Raw genomic sequence first — 18,309 nt, forward strand, 5'->3', positions numbered from 1 at the left:
TGCTCACAGTTCTCACTGAGGTCCACAGAACCTCTTAGCCATACTCCTTCCACCAATCTCCAGGCTTCCAGGCCTATTCCCACTTGCTATTCTTCACATTGTTCTGGGGATTGTATCCCTGAAGAAATAGATCTGAGCCTACCACCCCTTGGTTGGAAAAATCTCAGCCTTGCACTTCCCACCCCTACATCTGTGGCCTCCCAACCCTTTCCACTTTGTCTTTGAGGCCCAGGTCTAATTCCACCTCCCTTGGTAAACCCTCACATAGCCTCCCTATAAATGTGTTTTGTCTGTTTTTGAGACAGAGTTTCATTCTGTCACCCAGAATGGGTGCAGTGGGGTGATCATTGCAACCTCGCCTCCCAGGCGTTATAACCATCCTCCCCAGCCTCAGCTTCCTCAATGGCTGTGACTACTGGTGTGCGCCACCACGCCCAGTTAATTCTCTTATTTTTATTAGAGATGGGGTTTTGCCATGTTGCCCAGGCTAGTCTTGAACTCCTGGGCTCAAGGGATCCTCCCACCTTAGCCTCCCAAAGTACTGGGATTACAGACGCAAGCCACTGCACCCAGCCTCCCTGTAAACCTGGAGTAATTTATTCCTCTGTCCTCCCATAGCACTATTCATTTTATTCTGCCTGTATTATGACTAATTGTGTACTATTTGGTCTCCCCTATAGCCTGGGATCCTGCTGGGGATTGGATCCTGGTCTAACCAGTCTTTGTCTTTTTTGAAGCATGTAATCTAGGTCTTTAAACATAATAGGTCCTTAATACACGGCTAGTGAGTATTTTTTTTCCTTAAGTGTTTGGGAACTTGTTATAAAAAAAAGACCACATTCCCAGTAGATTCAAAGTAAGACAGTAAAGTAAGAACGATTCTCAAACACCTGACTTGTTTACACTTGGAGAGATTTGATGTTATCCAGTGTTGCTCCTCTATATCCATCACCCAGAAAAGACAAAAGACCAAAGACAATTTTAACTCTTTATTTGAAACAAACAATTTCAGAGACAGAAGGTTAGTCGTGACAACAGCTTTTCACTACAACACAAGGGTGGGCATGGCTCACTGAAGGGACAGGCCAGGCGCCTCAGAACAATATATACAATTTAAACAGTGGCTAACTGGTGACAGTTATAAAAACACAAAAAGGAGCCTGGGAAACAGCAAAGTCAACAGGGAAAGAACTGGGTACCCCCTTTGCCAGAAGTTAATTGTCTTCTAGGACCTCCAAGGCAAGATGGGGAAGAGAGAAGATGTAGGCAGTGGGGCAGGCCCTGTGCCCACAGCTCCTCACCTGTCCTTTGACCACAGATCCCATCCTGCATGACTCAAGCCCCCACAGGCTTGGCCTGGCTCTTATGATGGGGGAATAATAGAGGGGAACCCAGCCTCAACCCAAGTCAGAAGGTAGTTTTTGCCTTGGGAGCTCTGTCCATTGAACTAAAGGGAGGCAGTTACAGAGGGGGCTAAGCATGTTGACACCATGGCTCATGGCAACCTAAGATGGCAGAGAGACAAACACAGAAACCAAGGGGACAGGAGTCTGCACAACAGGAGTCTGCTCCCCGTACTTAGTCATTCTCTGCCTCTGAGGAAAAAAAGGCATTTGGAAGAGATTTTAAAAACTGCAGCACCAAGGGTTGCTGCTTGCCGGGGGGGGGGTTGAGGGATACGCGGTGGTGAGAGGGTGCCAACAACCAATTATTTCATAGGAGGGGAAGAGTGTCTAAGCTCTGTGTTTTATGTAAATGGTCCCCTCATCACTTTCATTATTTCATACCTTTCAGATAAGACCTTTTTGCGTGGTGCTGGGGAAGAGTAGAGAAGGGAGTGGGCACAGGGCAGAGAAGGCAGCTGGGTTTTTCCCTAGGTCATGCCTGGGAACAAGAGGCTTTACCTATGCGGGATGGGTCAGGAAACCCAAAGCCAACAGGATCACCAGAGCTATTAACACTCCACCCAGAGTCTGGACCCAGAAGGAGGGGTTTACTCTGAAGCATAAAGAAAACGGGCAAGCTGGCTTTTGCCCATCACTGGGAGACCAGCCCCTGAGTACAGAAGACCGGGGCCCCATGGTTGTCAAGTTAATGGAAGAAGATAAAAGCCAGGGTTCCTAGAGAAGGCAGGGAATGGGTGAGCGGAAAGGAGCAGTCAGGGCCCTTCAGAATGAGTAGCATTGGTTCCTGGGCCTGTCACCCTGAGGGACATGACCACAGGACAGACATTGATGTGAAAGATGGATATGGATGGCACACGAGCTCAGTCCAGGTCTTCCTCCCCAGGACGACCCAGTTCCTCATAAATCTCGCGCACAGCCAGGATGCGATTGAGCATGCTCTCCAACATGCTGCGGTCCATGGGGATCACAGAATACCAGAGAGGTGACTCGGCGATGCACGACCTTTCCGGTTGCAGGTAGAACACATCGTTGCGAGTCCGGAGGCTTTCAGGACTGCAACATCGGGGGTGGGGATGGCAGGACAGAAGATCAGTACCAAGGCAAAGTAGATCCCTCGGGTCCCCATGCTAACGCTCTTCCTTCCTGCCAACTCACCAACTCACCATTTTGAGAGATAGAATTCATAGAACTTGACAGGGCAGCGGAGGGGATTCATGCGGTTCTCACGCTGCTCTAAGATAGGGGCTTCATCTTCTCTCTTCCGTTTTCCAGGACCCGTGTCTGTAGGGGAGGGAAATGACTCAGACTCATTAAGAGCACAGGCTTCACGAGCATCATCCAAGAGCACAGTCCAGGGCACAGGGAGAAGGCATCACGACACAAATTACAGTCTCAACAAGATGGAGAGGTGGAAGAAGAGGTCAGTCTCCCTCTCCCACACCAACCCAACATCCTGTCGAGCTGTTGTTATGCAACCCTCCCCAGTTCCCACTGCCAAAGACTCTCTTTAAAATCTCCCCCAAGTTGCTGTCTTGAAGAGGTGATCTCAGAAGTTATTCAAAAAACCTGATAAAACAGACCCTACTGCAAGGGTGGGCTTGCCTTCTGGGATAGAGAAACAGCAATGACCCCAACCCCTCGTGCATTAGTCCAGGTAGAAGCATGGGTCCAGAGAAGGGACCTTGGGAACTGCACTCAGACAGGACAGAAATCCAGGAACAGAAAAAATGGAAACCAAGGTGCAGTTGTTGTTAGGCCCGACAGCAAAGAATCAGAGAAAGCCTGTCATTCATTCAGTCTACCCTCCCCCACAGTCAAACACACCCAAAGGTTTCCTACCTGTCCACCACCCAGAAAAAGCAGGCAAGCAAGTAAACCGTCTTAAATGAGGAAAGGGGGGGAAAGAGGTCACAGGGTGATCTTGTATTTATGCAACAGCCACTGCCCATCAAGTAGGAGGACTGGCCGTTTCTACCCTTTCTGCACACAGCAACGGAAGGAGAGGGAAGCTAGGGGCCAAGGAGAGGGCCGACCTGGCAGGTATGGTGGGTTATGGCAGGGAATGGAAGGGGAAGGCAGAGAAGGGGCAAAAGCACAGGGGAGGGGGCAGCCTCGTACCTCGCCCTTTCCTCTGGCGGACTGGGGCATAGTAGCGGATGCTCACCACCTTGGTGGTGCCCCGAGGGGTGGTACACTTGCGGGACTGCCGCACCACATTGGTGAAGGAGAGTTGCATGTGTTCCTCAGCTGTCTGCAGCCCAAAAAACTTAGTGTTGAAGAACATGAGGGTGTTGAGGAGGACAAAGGGCGAGTAGACCCCCAGTTGCTTACACTCCCAGAGGTGCTCCTCCTCCACTCGAGAGAACACCGTATCTACAATGGTCAAGGGGGAGAGGCCGGTCAGGAGGGAGTGGCTACCCAAACCCAACCACTTCCCATCCCATGTGCCCTGCTCATTTCCCACACAATTCTCATTTGGTGAGTAACCTTCATATATAAAACATTGTCACTTTGCTACACTTGCTACACCACACAGTGGGACAGGGCTTTAAAAAATACATACTTTCCACTCCTGCATTTGGAACGTCTCTCACCACCCTCAAGTTGTAGACAGGTAAATGTAAACCTTGAGGAGTCCCACGATTTCTTGCTTTCTTTCTTTACTTACCACCCAAACCCAGGCCATCTTTTTCTGGTCCTAGAGATAGCTCTTCAGACCTAAGTCTTGATCCCCTCCTCATGTTCAAGAACAGGTGCTCCTATGCTCCTTTAACTCTAAACCCTGAGGCATCCAGCTACACGCTCCTGCCCTCGGGCCCTTTGTGAAGAGTGGCAGACCAAATAGCACAGGACTCTTGGGATGGTGGATTGGAAGAATGGAAAAGGGGTGTAGGGGTTGCTACGTCCCTGTCCCTTACTGTTGGGGAGGAGTGTGGGCTGCCAGGTACTCAGAGACTTATTGAGTTCTTGAACGAAAGTCAGGTAGTAAAGGTCCGTGAAAATGTTCACCATCCGGTTATTTTCCAGCAAGTACTGGGGAAAGAAAAGCAGACACACATAAGGCTAGACTGTAGGTCCTCGAAGAAAGATAATGATGCTGAAGCCCCCAGGTATGGTGTCGTTGATCATTAGGAGACGATGGGAAACAGTTGCTTGATTAGGTGGCCTCGAGTGCTTTCCCCCAGGTATACCTACAGCTCTGCGCTACTCAGGCTTTGCTGGAAGAGGAGGAGGCTTGGAGGAGATGTTCTTTAGAAGCCCACACCTCCTTGTCAGGTAATACGCAGTTGACTTCTCCCAGGGGGAACTAAACATTACGCCAGCACTCAAGGATCCCAGCTCCACCCATCCCTCCCCTCCTAGAATGGGCTTAAATATTACAAAGGGGACGTGGATAGTAATGAAGACTGCTCCTTGGCCAACAGTCCTGGAATGCAGTTTTGATTTTAGAAAAGTATTGGTATCTCATGTTCTATTTGGAATAGGAGATTAAAGGCAAGCTGCCTGCTTGAGGCAGGGGACAAGATGAGGAACAGGGAGTGCAACAGAATAATTGCTTTTTTTTCATTAAATATTTTTTGGGTAGAGATGCGGTATCACTTTGTTGCCCAGGCTGGTCTCAAACTCCTGGCTTGAAGCGATCCTCCTGCCTCAGCCTCCCAAAGTGTTGGGATTACAGGCGTTAGCCACCGTGCCCAACCCAGAATCATTTCTGGTTAGACCCTGCCTGCTGTGTTAAGAGTGACAGGAAGCAAGGTGGTGCATGTGAGGTACCTGCTGGATGCCAAGACACAAATAGTAGATACTGTCAGGTTCGTATCGTTCACCATTGGGCCGAGTGATTTCTCTCACAAACTGGGCCAGACCGTAGTTGAGCTCAGCAGCTGAGCAGGCGAGAATATCCTCTTTGATACGCATGGGTTTGGCTGCAGTGATATGTTGTGCAGGGACAGGATTAAGAAAATACATGGAGAATTTCACTTAGCTCCACCACCATTAACCTCTTCATCCCTTAGTCATGCCTAACATGAACAATTACAGAAAGAGCCCCTAACCTTGAACCTAGACAGCATTTCCTTTAATCTACAACTCCTCCCCATCTTCACAGGACATCCTTAAGTCATCACACCCTTATCACTCCTAGACATCTCCAGCTGAATCACAGGCCCAGCCCCTTCTTCCCTTTCCCCTCCTCCTCCCTGTCTTTGCCCTCCCCTACCCCCCAACCCCAAGTACTTACGGCCAAAGCGCAGCTCATCACCCTTGCTGGTTTCTCCATTGGCGTATTTTGACTGCACCCAGCACTTCCAAGCATTGACACCATATGAATAGTTGAGCCCGGTACAACTAGGCTGACTGCTCATGGAGTCCCGGGAGCAGCTTTCGGAAAGCACCAGCCGCTTTTGACCCTGGAGAAGAGAAAGCAGGGGCATGGCAGAGGTAAGGCCAGAGGCAAGGTGAAAGCTAGTCAGCACCATATTTACTGCTGGCTGGGGCAGGGGCTGATGTAAGTACACAGCAAGCTTCCACAGCACAGAGCCCCAGGAATAGCTTTGATGACCTTGTGAAATGGGGGAAGAGTAAAGTTTGGCTTTATCTCAGTACTTCTAGTGTTGGAGAAAGGAGGTTAGGGAAGGTCAAACTATGGTTGCTGGCTTGGCTCTCACATCCTCTCCCCTTTGGGCCTCCATTCTTCTTTTGTACATATGGTAGCCCCAGCCCTACCTTCCTCATGGTTCGGGGAAGGTCTTGTTCAGTAGACACATCCTCAGGCCCTACCAGGCCACAATCAAAGAGGAAGTCTACACTGGGATTAATGTCCAGAGGATCTAATAAAAAGGAAAGAAAGAAGAAATCAATTTCTTAAGATCTCAACCCTGCAGCCCTCCTGCCCCACCCCTGCTACTTGCCCACTTGACACTAGATGAGCCAAAGGAACCAGTAAAGCTATACCAAAAAGCATGCTCAGAGTCACAGAAACGCAAAACACAGCAATGTGAACTACTGAACTGTAAACATGTTGAACATAGTGAAAAATTTTTTTTTTTTTTTTTTTGAGACGGAGTCTCGCTCTGTTGCCCAGGCTGGAGTGCAGTGGCGCGATCTCGGCTCACTGCAAGCTCCGCTTCCGGGGTTTACGCCATTTCCTGCCTCAGCCTCCCGAGTAGCTGGGACTACAGGCACCCACCACCACGCCCAGCTAGTTTTTTGTATTTTTTTTAGTAGAGACGGGGATTCACCGTGTTAGCCAGGATGGTCTCGATCTCCTGACCTCGTGATCTGCCCGTCTCGGCCTCCCAAAGTGCTGGGATTACAGGCTTGAGCCACCACGCCCAGCCGAACATAGTGAAATTTTTATGTTTTTTTACAGTTTAAAAAAAAAAAAAAAAAAAAGCATGACTCAGAAGTCTAAAAGAATGCACCTGTCCTGGTATCTCTGGCACTGCTCCCTGTGAGAACCTTCTGTCTTAGAATCACAATGAACACTTTTCAGGGTCATACTCAGGGACACAAGGAACATTCCCTTCCTGATGGCACGAATGCTACCATACCCAGTGGGCACGGCTCCAATCTTACTCACTCTTAGGGAAGTCTGCCTCCAAGTCTTGCCCAGGCTCATCCAAGACATTGGCCATCTTGACTGCCATGGCCAGGACATCATCTCGAGCAGGCCCAAACAGGTCACAGTCTTCCAGGAGTCCCTCTGCACTCTGGTTGCTCACAAGATCTGGGAAGCAGAGAAGTTGGCTCAGTGGCTACAAGCTCCTGCTAGCACCCTCACAAGCTTTCAGGGGCTGATCCCAACTATCCTCCCATTCTACTAGGCACCAAGATCATCAATAGCTCCCCCTCGGGCAGAGACACGCTGGTAGCACCCTGTCTCCCTCATCGCCACCATCTATGGCATACCACAAAGGTCAGATGAGGCCTTGTCTAACTCCTCAGCCTCTGCAATCATTTCTGCCATAGCCAGGATGTCGGCCTCCAAGGGGTTGGAAGGGATCTTCACCTTCAGCTCCTCAATGGTCTCTACAATCTTGTCTGTGCTCTCCAAGGTAGTGGGCAAGAACATGGGCACAGGCACCTGGAGGCACGAATCCCAACTAAATGCCAAGAACCACACCAGCAGTTGGGGGGAAGCGGGGGACAGATGATGAGAGTGAAGGGGGACAGTTGATGAGAGTAAGGGGAAAGGGTGGATCTCAAACCTGGAAGGGGAAAGGAGGACCCAGCCAGGAAGGGCAGGGAAACTTACCGGGATAGGCATCGAGAAAGGCACCGGGACTTTCTGGCAGTACAGATGCATAGGCACTGGCACGAAGATGGGCACTGGGATGGGCAGCACAATCACCTGTGGCTTCCACTCTTCTGTGGATGAGAAAGGGATCTTCTCAGAGACCCTGCTGGACTGATGACATCGGACCCGCCAAAAGCTCTAACGTGCTCAGTGTCACAAAACTGCCCTTGAAGCAATGGCTGAAAGACACCTCTACGATTCTAGGACAACCATATGCATGAGACTTCAGCTACCTAAGGAATCCCCTTGTCCAGCTCACGGACATAGGGCTGGCAGGCCTAGGACTCTGGAATACAGCCTGTGGCATCGAGGTACCCTGGCTCACCTGTTTGACTCCCTTTGGACTTCATCTCCACCTTGCAGGAGACGCCTCGATTCTGCATCAGCGGCTTACACATGGCAGCCTTGTTTTTGCGGGGTGTTGCTGGGGGCGGCGGGGGTGGAGGAGGGGTGGGAGCAGTGGGAGCTGATCGGGTCTTCACAGGGATCTGCAAAGAAAAAGGAACATTTGTGCCGCCAACTGCCGCACCCTCCTCTGAGATTATCCTCCCCCTTGGCTTTTGCCCCGACCTTGCCCAAATTCCCATTTTCCTCTGGGGTCCTCACTGTGTTGCTGTTCTCCACTTTGGTTTGAGAGGGTGTCTGGGGTTTTGACTCAGGAGACTGACCTGTAGATCAAAACAAATAAATGCTCTCATCCAAGGGACTAGCTCTCCATTTTCCTTACCCCTGTTCCAGGAGAGCTTTATTAACAGGTACACCAAATACAGATGAGAAGTTCTAGGATTTGCCCCCCTTGCCATCCCAGATCTAGTCTCCTCTGTGCCCCAGCAATAGTAGCCTAAAAGACTCTTTGCTCCTTGAGAATGAAACATTACATTTTCCCCAAAAACCCACAATTGAGACCTTCCATTTAGATAGCCTGGGTATCCCTGGAGTTGTAGAGGGGCAGGGGTAACATTCTAGAAATAGCAGTCTTCAGTCTCACTAAAGGTAGAGTTTATGCTGAGATTTCCTTATCTCAGAAAAGTAACCATAACCCCTATATGCCCCATCCTATCAGGATAGGCACCCACTCCCTTATAATATATATTTCATAGACAATCAGTAGACGTTAACTCCAAGAAGTTTTAAATAAGACTTCCCCTTCCGAACCTGCAGGGTTCGGAAGCTAAAAGAGAATACAGTTCACAGTACTAGCACTGTATCTGGCCAGGGATGAGGTGAACACAAGAGGAAGGAGAAAGGGGCTAGGCTTAGGATTAGGAGAGTCCAGGCCCCCTCTAACAGAGTGCACCCCCTGCCCGGGACTCACTGTTCAGGAGGCTCTCGGGCCCACTCTGGGTATCCAGGTTGGGTTGGTTCTGCTGGCTATAGAAGCGCAGAAGACACTGCTGGTTGCAGAAATGACGGATCTGCCCACGCCAGTGGATGGTCTCCAGCAGCTTCCCCTGGCGCTTACAGGCATGGCACCGGGCAGCCTGAGGATGTCAAAAGGATGGTCAGACCTGCCTCCCTAAAATGCGTTGGGCCCTATCTTTCCCCTGGGATAAGCCATGCTCCTCTCCGCTTGGAGATCGGGCCGGCTTAGAGATGGAAGGCTGGCTGCCCTGCCTGGAGATCTGTCCACACCCCGAGCTTAGTACCCACAGCCTGTTCTCCCCGCCGCCCTCTTTCCCGCCTCGCTCACGTGCTGACCCTCCTTACCTTGCAGTACCACAGCAGGTACTTGCTCTTACAGTCCTCACTGCAGAAGTCCCAGGTGCTGCCATCCAGTTGCTCAGTGACTCCGCGCTGGCAAGTCTGGGAGCAGTAAGTACAAGTGATACAGCACAAGCCCAGCTTCTTAGTGAAGTCCTGTTTGTACAGCAGCACACAGCCTGGAAAGAGGGGAAGAGGAAAGAGAGTCCAGAGACACAGGTACCCAAGGGCAAGAGACGCAACCTTTTTAAGGTGCTACACCTGAAACCTCTCTCTAAGCAGCCCCTTGTGCTCAAAGCTTTAGGGGAGATGGGGGTAGAGCATCCTGGGCGGAAGGCCCTGCCTCATGGACCACTTTCCCAGCCTCCCTCCCTTCTCCTCCATTCTCCCTGGTTGGGAGTTACGTGTCTTCTGCCCTTCCCCATCTCCTTACCTTCGCTGCAGAAGCTCTTCTCCACTCCGCTGAATCGGAGTTTCTCATGCAAGAGTTTCTCCTGCCGACAGTGCTCACACTGGGACACCACACCCCGAAGCCGCTTGAAGTCCTCACAGCAATCACGGCAGCAGAACTGGAACACTTGGTCCTGAGGTGGGGGCACAGGGCAGGGAGGATAAGCTGTAACATCTGGCCTCAGCAGGGGCCAAGTGGTAGGACCCCTTCAGACAGTCTGGTCATGTGGCAAGATGTGGGTGGGGGTGGGGCTCTTACCTGCCAGTCCAAGACCTCAGGCTTGCCACTGAAGAGGCTGTGGCAGTAGTGACAGCTCAGGTGAATGCCCCCTTCGGGGCTTGTGCGCTGGAGGGAAGGAAGACAAGTAAGGGAGGGGCAAGATGTGTGCAGCTGTGGGGAAGGGGAGTCAGGCTTGTTCTTTGCTCTGCCCAGGCCTGCCTACCCCAATTCTCCGACCCTCTTTATGTTACCACACCCTTCTATCCCTGGTCCAGGGCCTGGAGTACCTGGAACTTGGTCCAGCAGCTGGGGCTGCAGAACTGGTAGACTGTGCGGTCAACCTTGTTGTAGTAACAGGGGTCAGAGAGGCTGCGGCGGCAGAAGCTGCAGGGTCGGGGAGGGCCTGGGGCATAGAGAGAAAGAGAGAGAGGAAAAGAAAAAGAGAGAAGGAGAGAGAGAGCACACAGAAGGTGTAAGGCAGTGCAAGAGACGAACAGAAATTCCACGGGGAGATGTGGTTGGGGCTAAGGTCGGGCAGCAGGGATTACTCTGGAAGAGGGGAGTATGGGAGGAGAGAGAAGGCCAGCAGGGGACTCAGAGAAGAGGGCTTTGCACCTACCAGTGAGCCCTGCCTGCTTCACTTTGTAAGAAGTGGTACAGCACAGGGAACAGAACAAGCTGGTCTTGCCATTACGATCCACATGTGATAGCATCTCAAAGTTCTTACACAGGGTCTTGCACCAGACACATGGGTACACACGTGTGTTTTTCTGTGAGGATGGGGAAGGAGAGGCTGAGGCTGGATTTGTCCCTTCACTTTTATTTTTTAAATGTTTTAAACATGAAATATTTCAGGCATACAAAAAAAGTATAGATGATGATGTAACAAAGACCTGTGTATCCACCAGCCAGCTTCAAAAATAAAACATAACAGATACAATTGAAACCCCCTTTATTTGTTTTATTTCTCCCAGTCCTTGACCTGTCAGCCACCTTTATTTATCACCCAAGAACCACACCCCCTTCCACAGCCCTCTAATGCACTACTCCCTCGGCCCCACCTTCTTATATGCCCCCAAGCAGGTTGTGTTGCAGAACCGCTTTTGTTGGCCCTCGTGGAAGAGGAGCTCAGGGCCAGGGCTCCCGGTCTTGGTGTAGATGTAAGCCCCACACTGGTCACAACAGTTGGTTTTCAGTCCCTTGTTGGCCCGGAATTTGGAGAAGCAAGAATCGCTGCAGAGCCGGTGTACCACGCTGCCATTGCTGACCTCATGCAGGACCTGCCACACACACATACACCCTGAGCTAGGGCCTGGCCACCACCGCCCACCCCAATGCAAGGTCAGCCCCCCACCTCACCCTAGACCTTCACAGCAGACAGTGAGCCCAGGGACCCCCCAACCTGCGCCGCAGGCTGCCGACTTGATGGTGAGGTCCTGGGAGGTAAGGAAGGCCAGCTGTGCGCATCCTGGAGAAGCTCTGTCCTTGAATACGCTCCCTCATGATGGCTGCCTTTCCTCCCCACTCCCCTTTCCACAGGGCCTGGCCCCTGCAGCCCCAGGATGGGAGGGGCAGGTCAGGGCTGTCCAGGCTCTGTAAATCAGCCCCCACCGAGTGTCCTCACCTCTCCAGTCTTCTGGCATATGCTGCAGCGAGTGGCATCGGCGGGATCCCCGGACTGGGGGATCGGGCGCTGCTGCTGGGCCTCATACAGGGAGAGACAGACGGACGTGCAGAACTCATGGAAGGAGCCTCCAGAACCAGTCTGCGCCACAACTGAGTCCTTGGTGTTCCAGATCTCCCTAGAGGTGGGAACAGGTTTGAATACTCACTCAAGACCACCCTCTCATTTCCTCAGCTTCCGCCCCTCGTCCAGGATCAATGACCACAGAGCCAAATACTCTGACTCCCTCCCTACATCGCTCTCTCGCCCAGCTCCATCCTGCTAGGTTCTTACCAACAGTCTGTCTTACTCATACTCCTGCCCAGATCCCTGCCCTCTGCACAGCCCCCAAGACCCTCACGCACTTCTTGCAGAAGGTACAGGTCTTTTTGCCCGAGGGCTTCTTGGAGAAAGTGGTGAGGCAGGATGATGAGCAGAAGAGCTGAGGCAGCCCCTTGCGCTGATAGGCAGTCTGCCCCTTCTGCAGTGGTGTCCGGCAATGTGCACAAGTCATCTTGGTGCCCACTGCAGAGCGCCCGGCCCTTTGTGACACACTTGAGCGTAGGGACATGCGAGGAGAGCGCCGGGGCCGGAATGGCACAAAGTCCTCATCATTGGGGTCATCTACCATGGCATCAGAATCCTCATCTGACACTGGAACTGAGAAAGTAGGGGGGTGGACATGAGAAAGGCCACCAAACCAGGTCTCCAACCATCCCCTGACCAACAGTTCAGTCCCTCTCCTGGGATCTCTGTTGTTTTGGCCTTTACACCCTGGCCCTCATTACATTAGTATCTTAAGACCTTGGTGTCTCTCTCCCTTGGTTACTCTGTAACCTCCCAGGGAGGGAAAGGGAGAGGCTCTAAATGAGAAGATTCGGAGACAGAGATGGCATAGCTGAAACAGGAAACTCGCCATTCTCACTGCTCTTGTTTTCAATTTCCCCCACTGCCCCTGGTTCCCATGCCAACCCATAGCGGAGACAGGCACTTCACACGCTGCATGGAGCAGGACTACAGGAGCTAGAAGATCCATGCCCTGCCGCGTGCCACTTTCGGATCTTTTCCATACCCAGAACTCCCAGGTCACACTTCCTCAAATCCTACTTACTGCTCTCAGTGGAATCTACAACCTCAGGTTTTGGAGGTTCTGCTCTCCTAACGCGTTCGCTTCTCTTCTGTACCTTGGAAAGATGGGAGGGGAGGAAAACTGACACCCTGGCCAGGCTAACACTAGTACAGGGTTTGGGGGGGGATAGAAGATGGGAGGGGGAAGGGAGAGTGGGGACCCTTGGCCCAGCCCTTAGGAGGAGGGAAGAAAAGGAGGCTGGACTTTCTCCCCAACAAGCAGTAGACACTAGTGCTCCCTCCCTCCTCCTAACTCTCCTTATACACACTCTCTACAGAACAACATCTGGGAGGGAAAATGAAGGGTCTGTCCTTCCCAGAGCTAAGGGGGAACCAGACTCCTTCCAATCCCCTCCCCCTCACCCGTTCAGGCGGCTTCTCACTCGCCTTCGCAGTCAGGCCATCTCCTGCAAAGGAAGCAGAAGGCAGCCTAAATGTTGAGCCTGCCCTCACCACCCCCTCCCCGGCCCAACCCCCGCCTCCATTCCTGGGGAAGAACTTACTCAAAACTGAAAGGGAAAACTTGAGTGCCTGTGGCTTCTTGGGGCCCCTCTCAGGGTTACCTCAGGCTCTGTACTAAGGTGGGGGGGGGGGTGCACGTGCAGCTATTCCATGAAAAAAAAATCTATCCTTCCCACCAGCTTTCTGTCCCAATCCTTGGGGGTTAAGCAAACACAGGTAATATACCTTTCATTAAGAATTTATATTTTACCAATGAAAAACACACACAACCACCCAAAGGTAGCAAAAGGAAAAGGAGGCATCAATGTATGGGTAGCTTCCCCTGGATTCAGGTGGTTATGTAAGCCCTAAGACCCTCATCACAGCCTGATAGAGGCACACCACTAGGCAGAAGAGGGCAGAAACTAGAGCCTCTCAAGTCAAGGTTGTCCCTCCCCTATCAGAGACTCAATCCTAGACCCTGCATTTCTACCGCTCTGCTGAAATCCTTATGCTGTTAGGGGCTCCAGAACCTAGTTACCATTCATCAAACCCAGAAATCCCACTCCCACCTAGAACCAAAAAGCTGTAAAGGTCTTAGAACCAAGAAGCCTGGTGTACTCCTCCAAATCCTGAAGGAAGGACTCTGGCACCAAAAGCCCATTGGGGCAGGAAAAAGGGAACCCTTCCCACCAAATCCACTCCTCCCAACCTACCTCCCTGAAACCTTACCTCATTCCTCCCCCACAGCCTGTGCCCACCCCTACTTTCCTTAATCTTCCTCTACACACTACCCCACTCCTCCCTCGTAAACCCCAAGTCCTTCCCCACACACATCCCTATACTTATCTCCCCACCCTCCTCCTCCCCACTACTTCCCAAAGCACATAGCCACCCCTCCTTACCACCACCCTCTCCCAGCCCTGATTCTCCAGATAATTAGGCAACCTACCTGGCAAGGAAGGATGTGCAGGGGGGCTAGAGCCCCCAGGTTTGGTCTGAGAACTGTTGATTCCATCCCCCAGAGTCTCTCCCACTGAAGGGCTAGGGGGGGCATTTGGGCTCTGTGGCTGCCCTTGGGGAAGCTCCTCCTCCTGCCCAGGGGAGCCCCTTCTCGCAGTAGCTATGGAGGTGGTCTCCTCCTCTTCAATATGTGGGGACTGCAGGGTTATTGGAGAATCTGGAGACAAAGGCTCTAGTAGCCCCTCGGGTGAACAGGAATTTGCCCCAGCCCCCGGATCAGGTGGTACCACCTCAGGGGTCTGGCCCCCTGGTCCAGGCTCTAGGGTCTGATCCCCCGCATCCCATGCCAGGGTTCCCTCAGGACCATGGTCCACCTCCGGGGGAGAGGGGGCTTTATAGAGCAGCCCCCCCAGCCCCAGCAACTCAGTGGCTCCATCCAGTACTCCAGGGTCTTTTTCCAGGCCAGCAGGGGTATCAAGCAGGTCCAGGGCTCCCGAGGATGGAGAAGGGCCAGGGGGGGCCCATCCTCGAGTTGGGGCAGTCTGGGATTCCAGCAGATCCTCTCCAAATTCCATGTCTACTGGTAGGTCTCCAGCCAGGGGCTTCTCTGGCAGGGTCAATGGGTCAAATGGACTGGGGAAATCACTGGGGTCCATGAGTATGGCTGGATATGTACTGCAGATTAGGAGTAGAAGAGGAGGCAGTAGAGGTGGTCTTAGCCAGAATTCCTTCTTACATGGGCTCTGAGACACACCCCATCATCCACTTGGATTTCTCATGAACAGCCCCCACCACCACAATCTACAAGCATTTCCGAAGGCTTTAGTCCTAATGACCACTCCCCCCAATACAGCGCCCCCAGTGGGGAGAGGCGTTCCCCGCCCTGGCCCCGTGCCCACACTGGCCAGGCAGTCGGTCGTTCCACCCGCCCACCCCCCTACTCGACTGCAACTCCCATTCCCTTCCCCCCTTACCTTTCACCCCCCGCAACTCAGGCTGAACGCCCCCTTAGAGTCTCCTAAGGCCGTCGCCACCAGGAGCCTTTCCCGCCCCCGCGATCTCAGTTTCTATTCCCTCCCCACTCTACTGGAGCCCCCCAGCTCCCCAGTCTTTACCCACCCAGTCTGGCCCCACCCCCCCTCCCCGCGTTGCTAGGTCCTCCCTCGGCCCTTCCCCCGCCCCCACAAACTGCCCTTCGCAACCCCTTCCCCCAGTTACCTTTCAGGTCGCCCACTTCCTCAGCCCCGTCCCCCTTTCCCATTGCTCCTCCAGTCCTCCCTTCTCCTGTTGCCCACCCCCAACCTCAGGCATTTACAGGAAGACATTTTGGAGCTACGATCTCTCCTTAGACCCCCCCCCCCACCGCCTCCCGGCTACTGCAAGATCCCGCTTGCAGGTTCGCTTCGGCTTGAGCAGGCCCGACCCCTACCTGCGGCAGGGTTAGTGCAAAGGCTACAAGCCTAGAACTGCAGACAGCGACGGCCCCGCGCTCCTTCTCCACCTCCCTCCCTAGCAGCCGGGACAGGGGTCGCGGCCCCTTTAAATGGCAGCGCCGCTCGCAGCGCCCAGCGCTCTGCACCAGGCGGGCGGGCGGTGCCAGCAACCAACCCCATTGGCTGGCTCCAGGAGGGGGCTCGCGAGACAGCGCCGGCCCCCGGCGCGAGACTCCCAGTCCAGTGGCCGCCTGGAAATTGCGGAGTGGAGTACAGCCACTGGAGACGGCGCCTGAGCCCCCGCCCGGGGCCCCGTTAGTTGAGAAGGAAAAGATAGCCTCTGGAGCTTTGAAGCCGGCCCCCCGGGAAAGGCGGCGTCCCCTTTCCATCCAAGGGCCGAGTGCGCTCACCCACCAAAAACACAGATCTACGCACCTGCTCCCCTTACCTGGCTCAAGAGTCTGGCCCCCGTCACACCCTGCCCGCCCTGCCTCCTGGAGCCCACTCTACCCGTGATCCCCTCCTCTCATTCAAATGGTTCCCGGTCCCCTCCCCCTCCCCGTGTCTCTCTTCGCTTCCCACTCGTGTTCACCCCCCCGGCGTCCGGCCCCCTCAATAGTCCCTACCTACGCCATGCAGCAGGCGCCTGCCAAGATTACCCTCCCCCATCCCCACCTCTCCGGGGCCCGCCCCCTGGGCGACTGTTGGGGTAGTGAGTGACAGCGGAGGATGGGGGGAGGCAGGGACCCAGCCCTCACGTGCCCCTCCTCCCCTTGTCTGCAGCCCCGGGGCCCCCAAAACAGTCTGAGAGTCAGAGTTATGGGGTATCTGAAGCTTGATCCCCAGCCACACAGGTCGGGTTAAATGGCTCTGGCTCAGTGGCAACGCCTGTGCGGTAACCGTTACTGCTTGATGACCCCCAAGCCAGGTCCTGCAAAGCCACCCCCTACTCTCTCAACAGTCTTAGGGTAAGTTCTGGGATCTTCTCCCTGAGTGTTCCTGCAGGAGCTCCCTGCATTATCTCTGGAGTTTTCCTCCCTCACCAGGGCTGATCTCTCTGTCTCTGTCTCTGTCTCTCTCTCCCTCCTCCCGCCCCCCTTCTGTCCTTGTCTGTCTCTCTCTTCTCGCTCTCTCTTTCTCTCTCTCCCCCTGTCTCTTTTTGTCTCCGTCTCTGTCTCTCTGCTTCTCGTGCGCACGAGCACGCAGGCGCGCTACACGCTCCCCCCTCCTGGATGGTCCTTAGCATGTGGGTGTGGCTGAGGTTAGGCTAGAGAAGTGGAGTAGGGGTAGGTGGCACTAGCGTTAAGCCTACTGCCTTTAAAAAATGTGTGCCAGCATCCATTCTCAGTCCGCATTATATTAATAGTTAGAGCACTTTACAATCCCCGCTCCCCACTTCCCACCCCAGCCCTTAAGGGCTGAGAGCATTTAGTAGCTGAACTACCAGAGGAGGCTCAGGCTGGAAGGAAGTCTCCTTAGGACCAGGAAGGTTTGGTATCCAGTGCCTATTCTAGCCTGCCTCGTTGACTTCTGGCCTCTCCTCTTGGCCACACAAAGCCTCTCCTGGCCTTGTAGTCCTCAGGAGTTTACCCTCCCTTTTTTCATTCCTTTTCCCAGAAACCTTATCCTTCCTAGCTCCCCACATGGCCTTGAGGTTATCTTTGCTCCTTCCTACATACAGAGATAAAAGCCAGAGTTTCTTACTTTTTGGTTTCCCAAATCCACCTTTCTCTTTATCTTAACCAGCATTCTATGTACTCATCTCCTACCTCCTGTTTATTTCTATTCCTGGACCTCCCCTTTGCGTTTTCTGCTTGTTCCATCTCAGTTGAGCCACGTAGTTTTTTCTATATTGCCTGCCTTCCTCGATATATACTTGAATCCTTGGCCTCTCTGCTTGTGGAGGTGCCTGGTCACTATCTTTCAAGTTGAGGGGAGCTGATCTAATGGAGTTAAGTGGTGTATTATTAATTCTAGGCGCAGTGTGGTGGCCTAAGAATGGGTTCTGGAGTCGGACCAGATTTCTAATCTCAGTTCTGCCTACTTTTTAGCCAGGTGACTTTGGACAAGTGACTTGTCAAGTGAAGGGCCTTAGTTTTCTCCTCTTTAAAACAGATAAGGAAACAATCTAAATGTCCAATAATAGGGGATTTTGGTTATACAACGGACGTAGTCATTAACAACCACATTTTAGGTAGGGCGCAGTGACTCATGCCTGTAATCCCGGCACTTTGGGATGCGGAGGCACATGGATCCTTTGAGCCTAAGAGTTCCAAAGCGGCCTGGGAAACATGGTGAAACCCTTTCTCTACAAAAAATACAAAAAATTAGCAAGGTGTGGTGGTGCACACCTGTAGTCCCAGCTACTCAGGAGGCGGAGGTGTGAGGATCACTTGAGTTGGGAGGCAGAAATTGCAGCGAGCTCAGATGGCGCCACCGCACTCCAGCCCGGGGCAACAGAGGAGGACTCTGTCTCAAACCAAACAAAACAAAACCTCACATTAAAAAAAAAAAAAAAAAAAGAAAGAAAGAAACTAATGGCAGACAGCACAGAGGATTTTTACGGTAGCGAAAATACCCTCATGATACTGTAATAGTGGATACAT

General features: G+C 52.8%; 1 protein-coding gene across 6 annotated transcripts; it reads right to left on the reverse strand.

Moving 5' to 3' along the window:
* Positions 1-974: 974 nt before the first annotated feature.
* On the reverse strand, positions 975-16,383 carry ZMYM3 (zinc finger MYM-type containing 3). 6 transcript variants are annotated; one of them, XM_030934399.1, is made up of 25 exons: positions 16,330-16,383; positions 14,260-14,945; positions 13,230-13,273; positions 12,850-12,916; positions 12,104-12,398; positions 11,700-11,877; positions 11,137-11,355; positions 10,695-10,845; positions 10,363-10,478; positions 10,115-10,201; positions 9,839-9,989; positions 9,412-9,584; positions 9,020-9,185; positions 8,275-8,372; positions 8,030-8,192; positions 7,663-7,775; positions 7,317-7,491; positions 6,988-7,134; positions 6,132-6,235; positions 5,647-5,815; positions 5,181-5,332; positions 4,325-4,439; positions 3,525-3,779; positions 2,570-2,687; positions 975-2,459 (listed from the first exon to the last, which is right to left on the reverse strand). In XM_030934399.1, the coding sequence occupies exons 2-25, from the start codon at positions 14,924-14,926 to the stop codon at positions 2,267-2,269; spliced, it is 4,116 nt and encodes a 1,371-aa protein (XP_030790259.1). In that variant the 5' UTR covers positions 14,927-14,945; positions 16,330-16,383; the 3' UTR covers positions 975-2,266. The 6 variants fall into 6 exon arrangements, with proteins under 6 accessions (XP_030790259.1, XP_030790256.1, XP_030790260.1 ...); XM_030934396.1 differs by having other exon boundaries at positions 12,850-12,922; XM_030934400.1 differs by lacking the exon at positions 16,330-16,383 and adding an exon at positions 15,700-15,915 and having other exon boundaries at positions 8,311-8,372; positions 12,850-12,922.
* Between the last annotated feature and the right edge of the window lie 1,926 nt (positions 16,384-18,309).

This window comes from Rhinopithecus roxellana, chromosome 7, assembly GCF_007565055.1.
Source record: "Rhinopithecus roxellana isolate Shanxi Qingling chromosome 7, ASM756505v1, whole genome shotgun sequence".
In the NCBI taxonomy this organism is placed as follows: domain Eukaryota; kingdom Metazoa; phylum Chordata; class Mammalia; order Primates; family Cercopithecidae; genus Rhinopithecus; species Rhinopithecus roxellana.

Bases quoted from the DNA above. Each gene is read 5' to 3' on its own strand.
- ZMYM3 (XM_030934396.1), bottom strand. From the start codon at position 14,926: ATGGACCCCAGTGATTTCCCCAGTCCATTTGACCCATTGACCCTGCCA. The intron at 12,923-13,229 runs GTGAGGGGGAGG...CATCTTTCCAAG, and splicing joins GTGAGAAGCCGCCTGAACGG to GTACAGAAGAGAAGCGAACG. The intron at 9,186-9,411 runs GTAAGGAGGGTC...TGACATCCTCAG, and splicing joins ACCTGCTGTGGTACTGCAAG to GCTGCCCGGTGCCATGCCTG.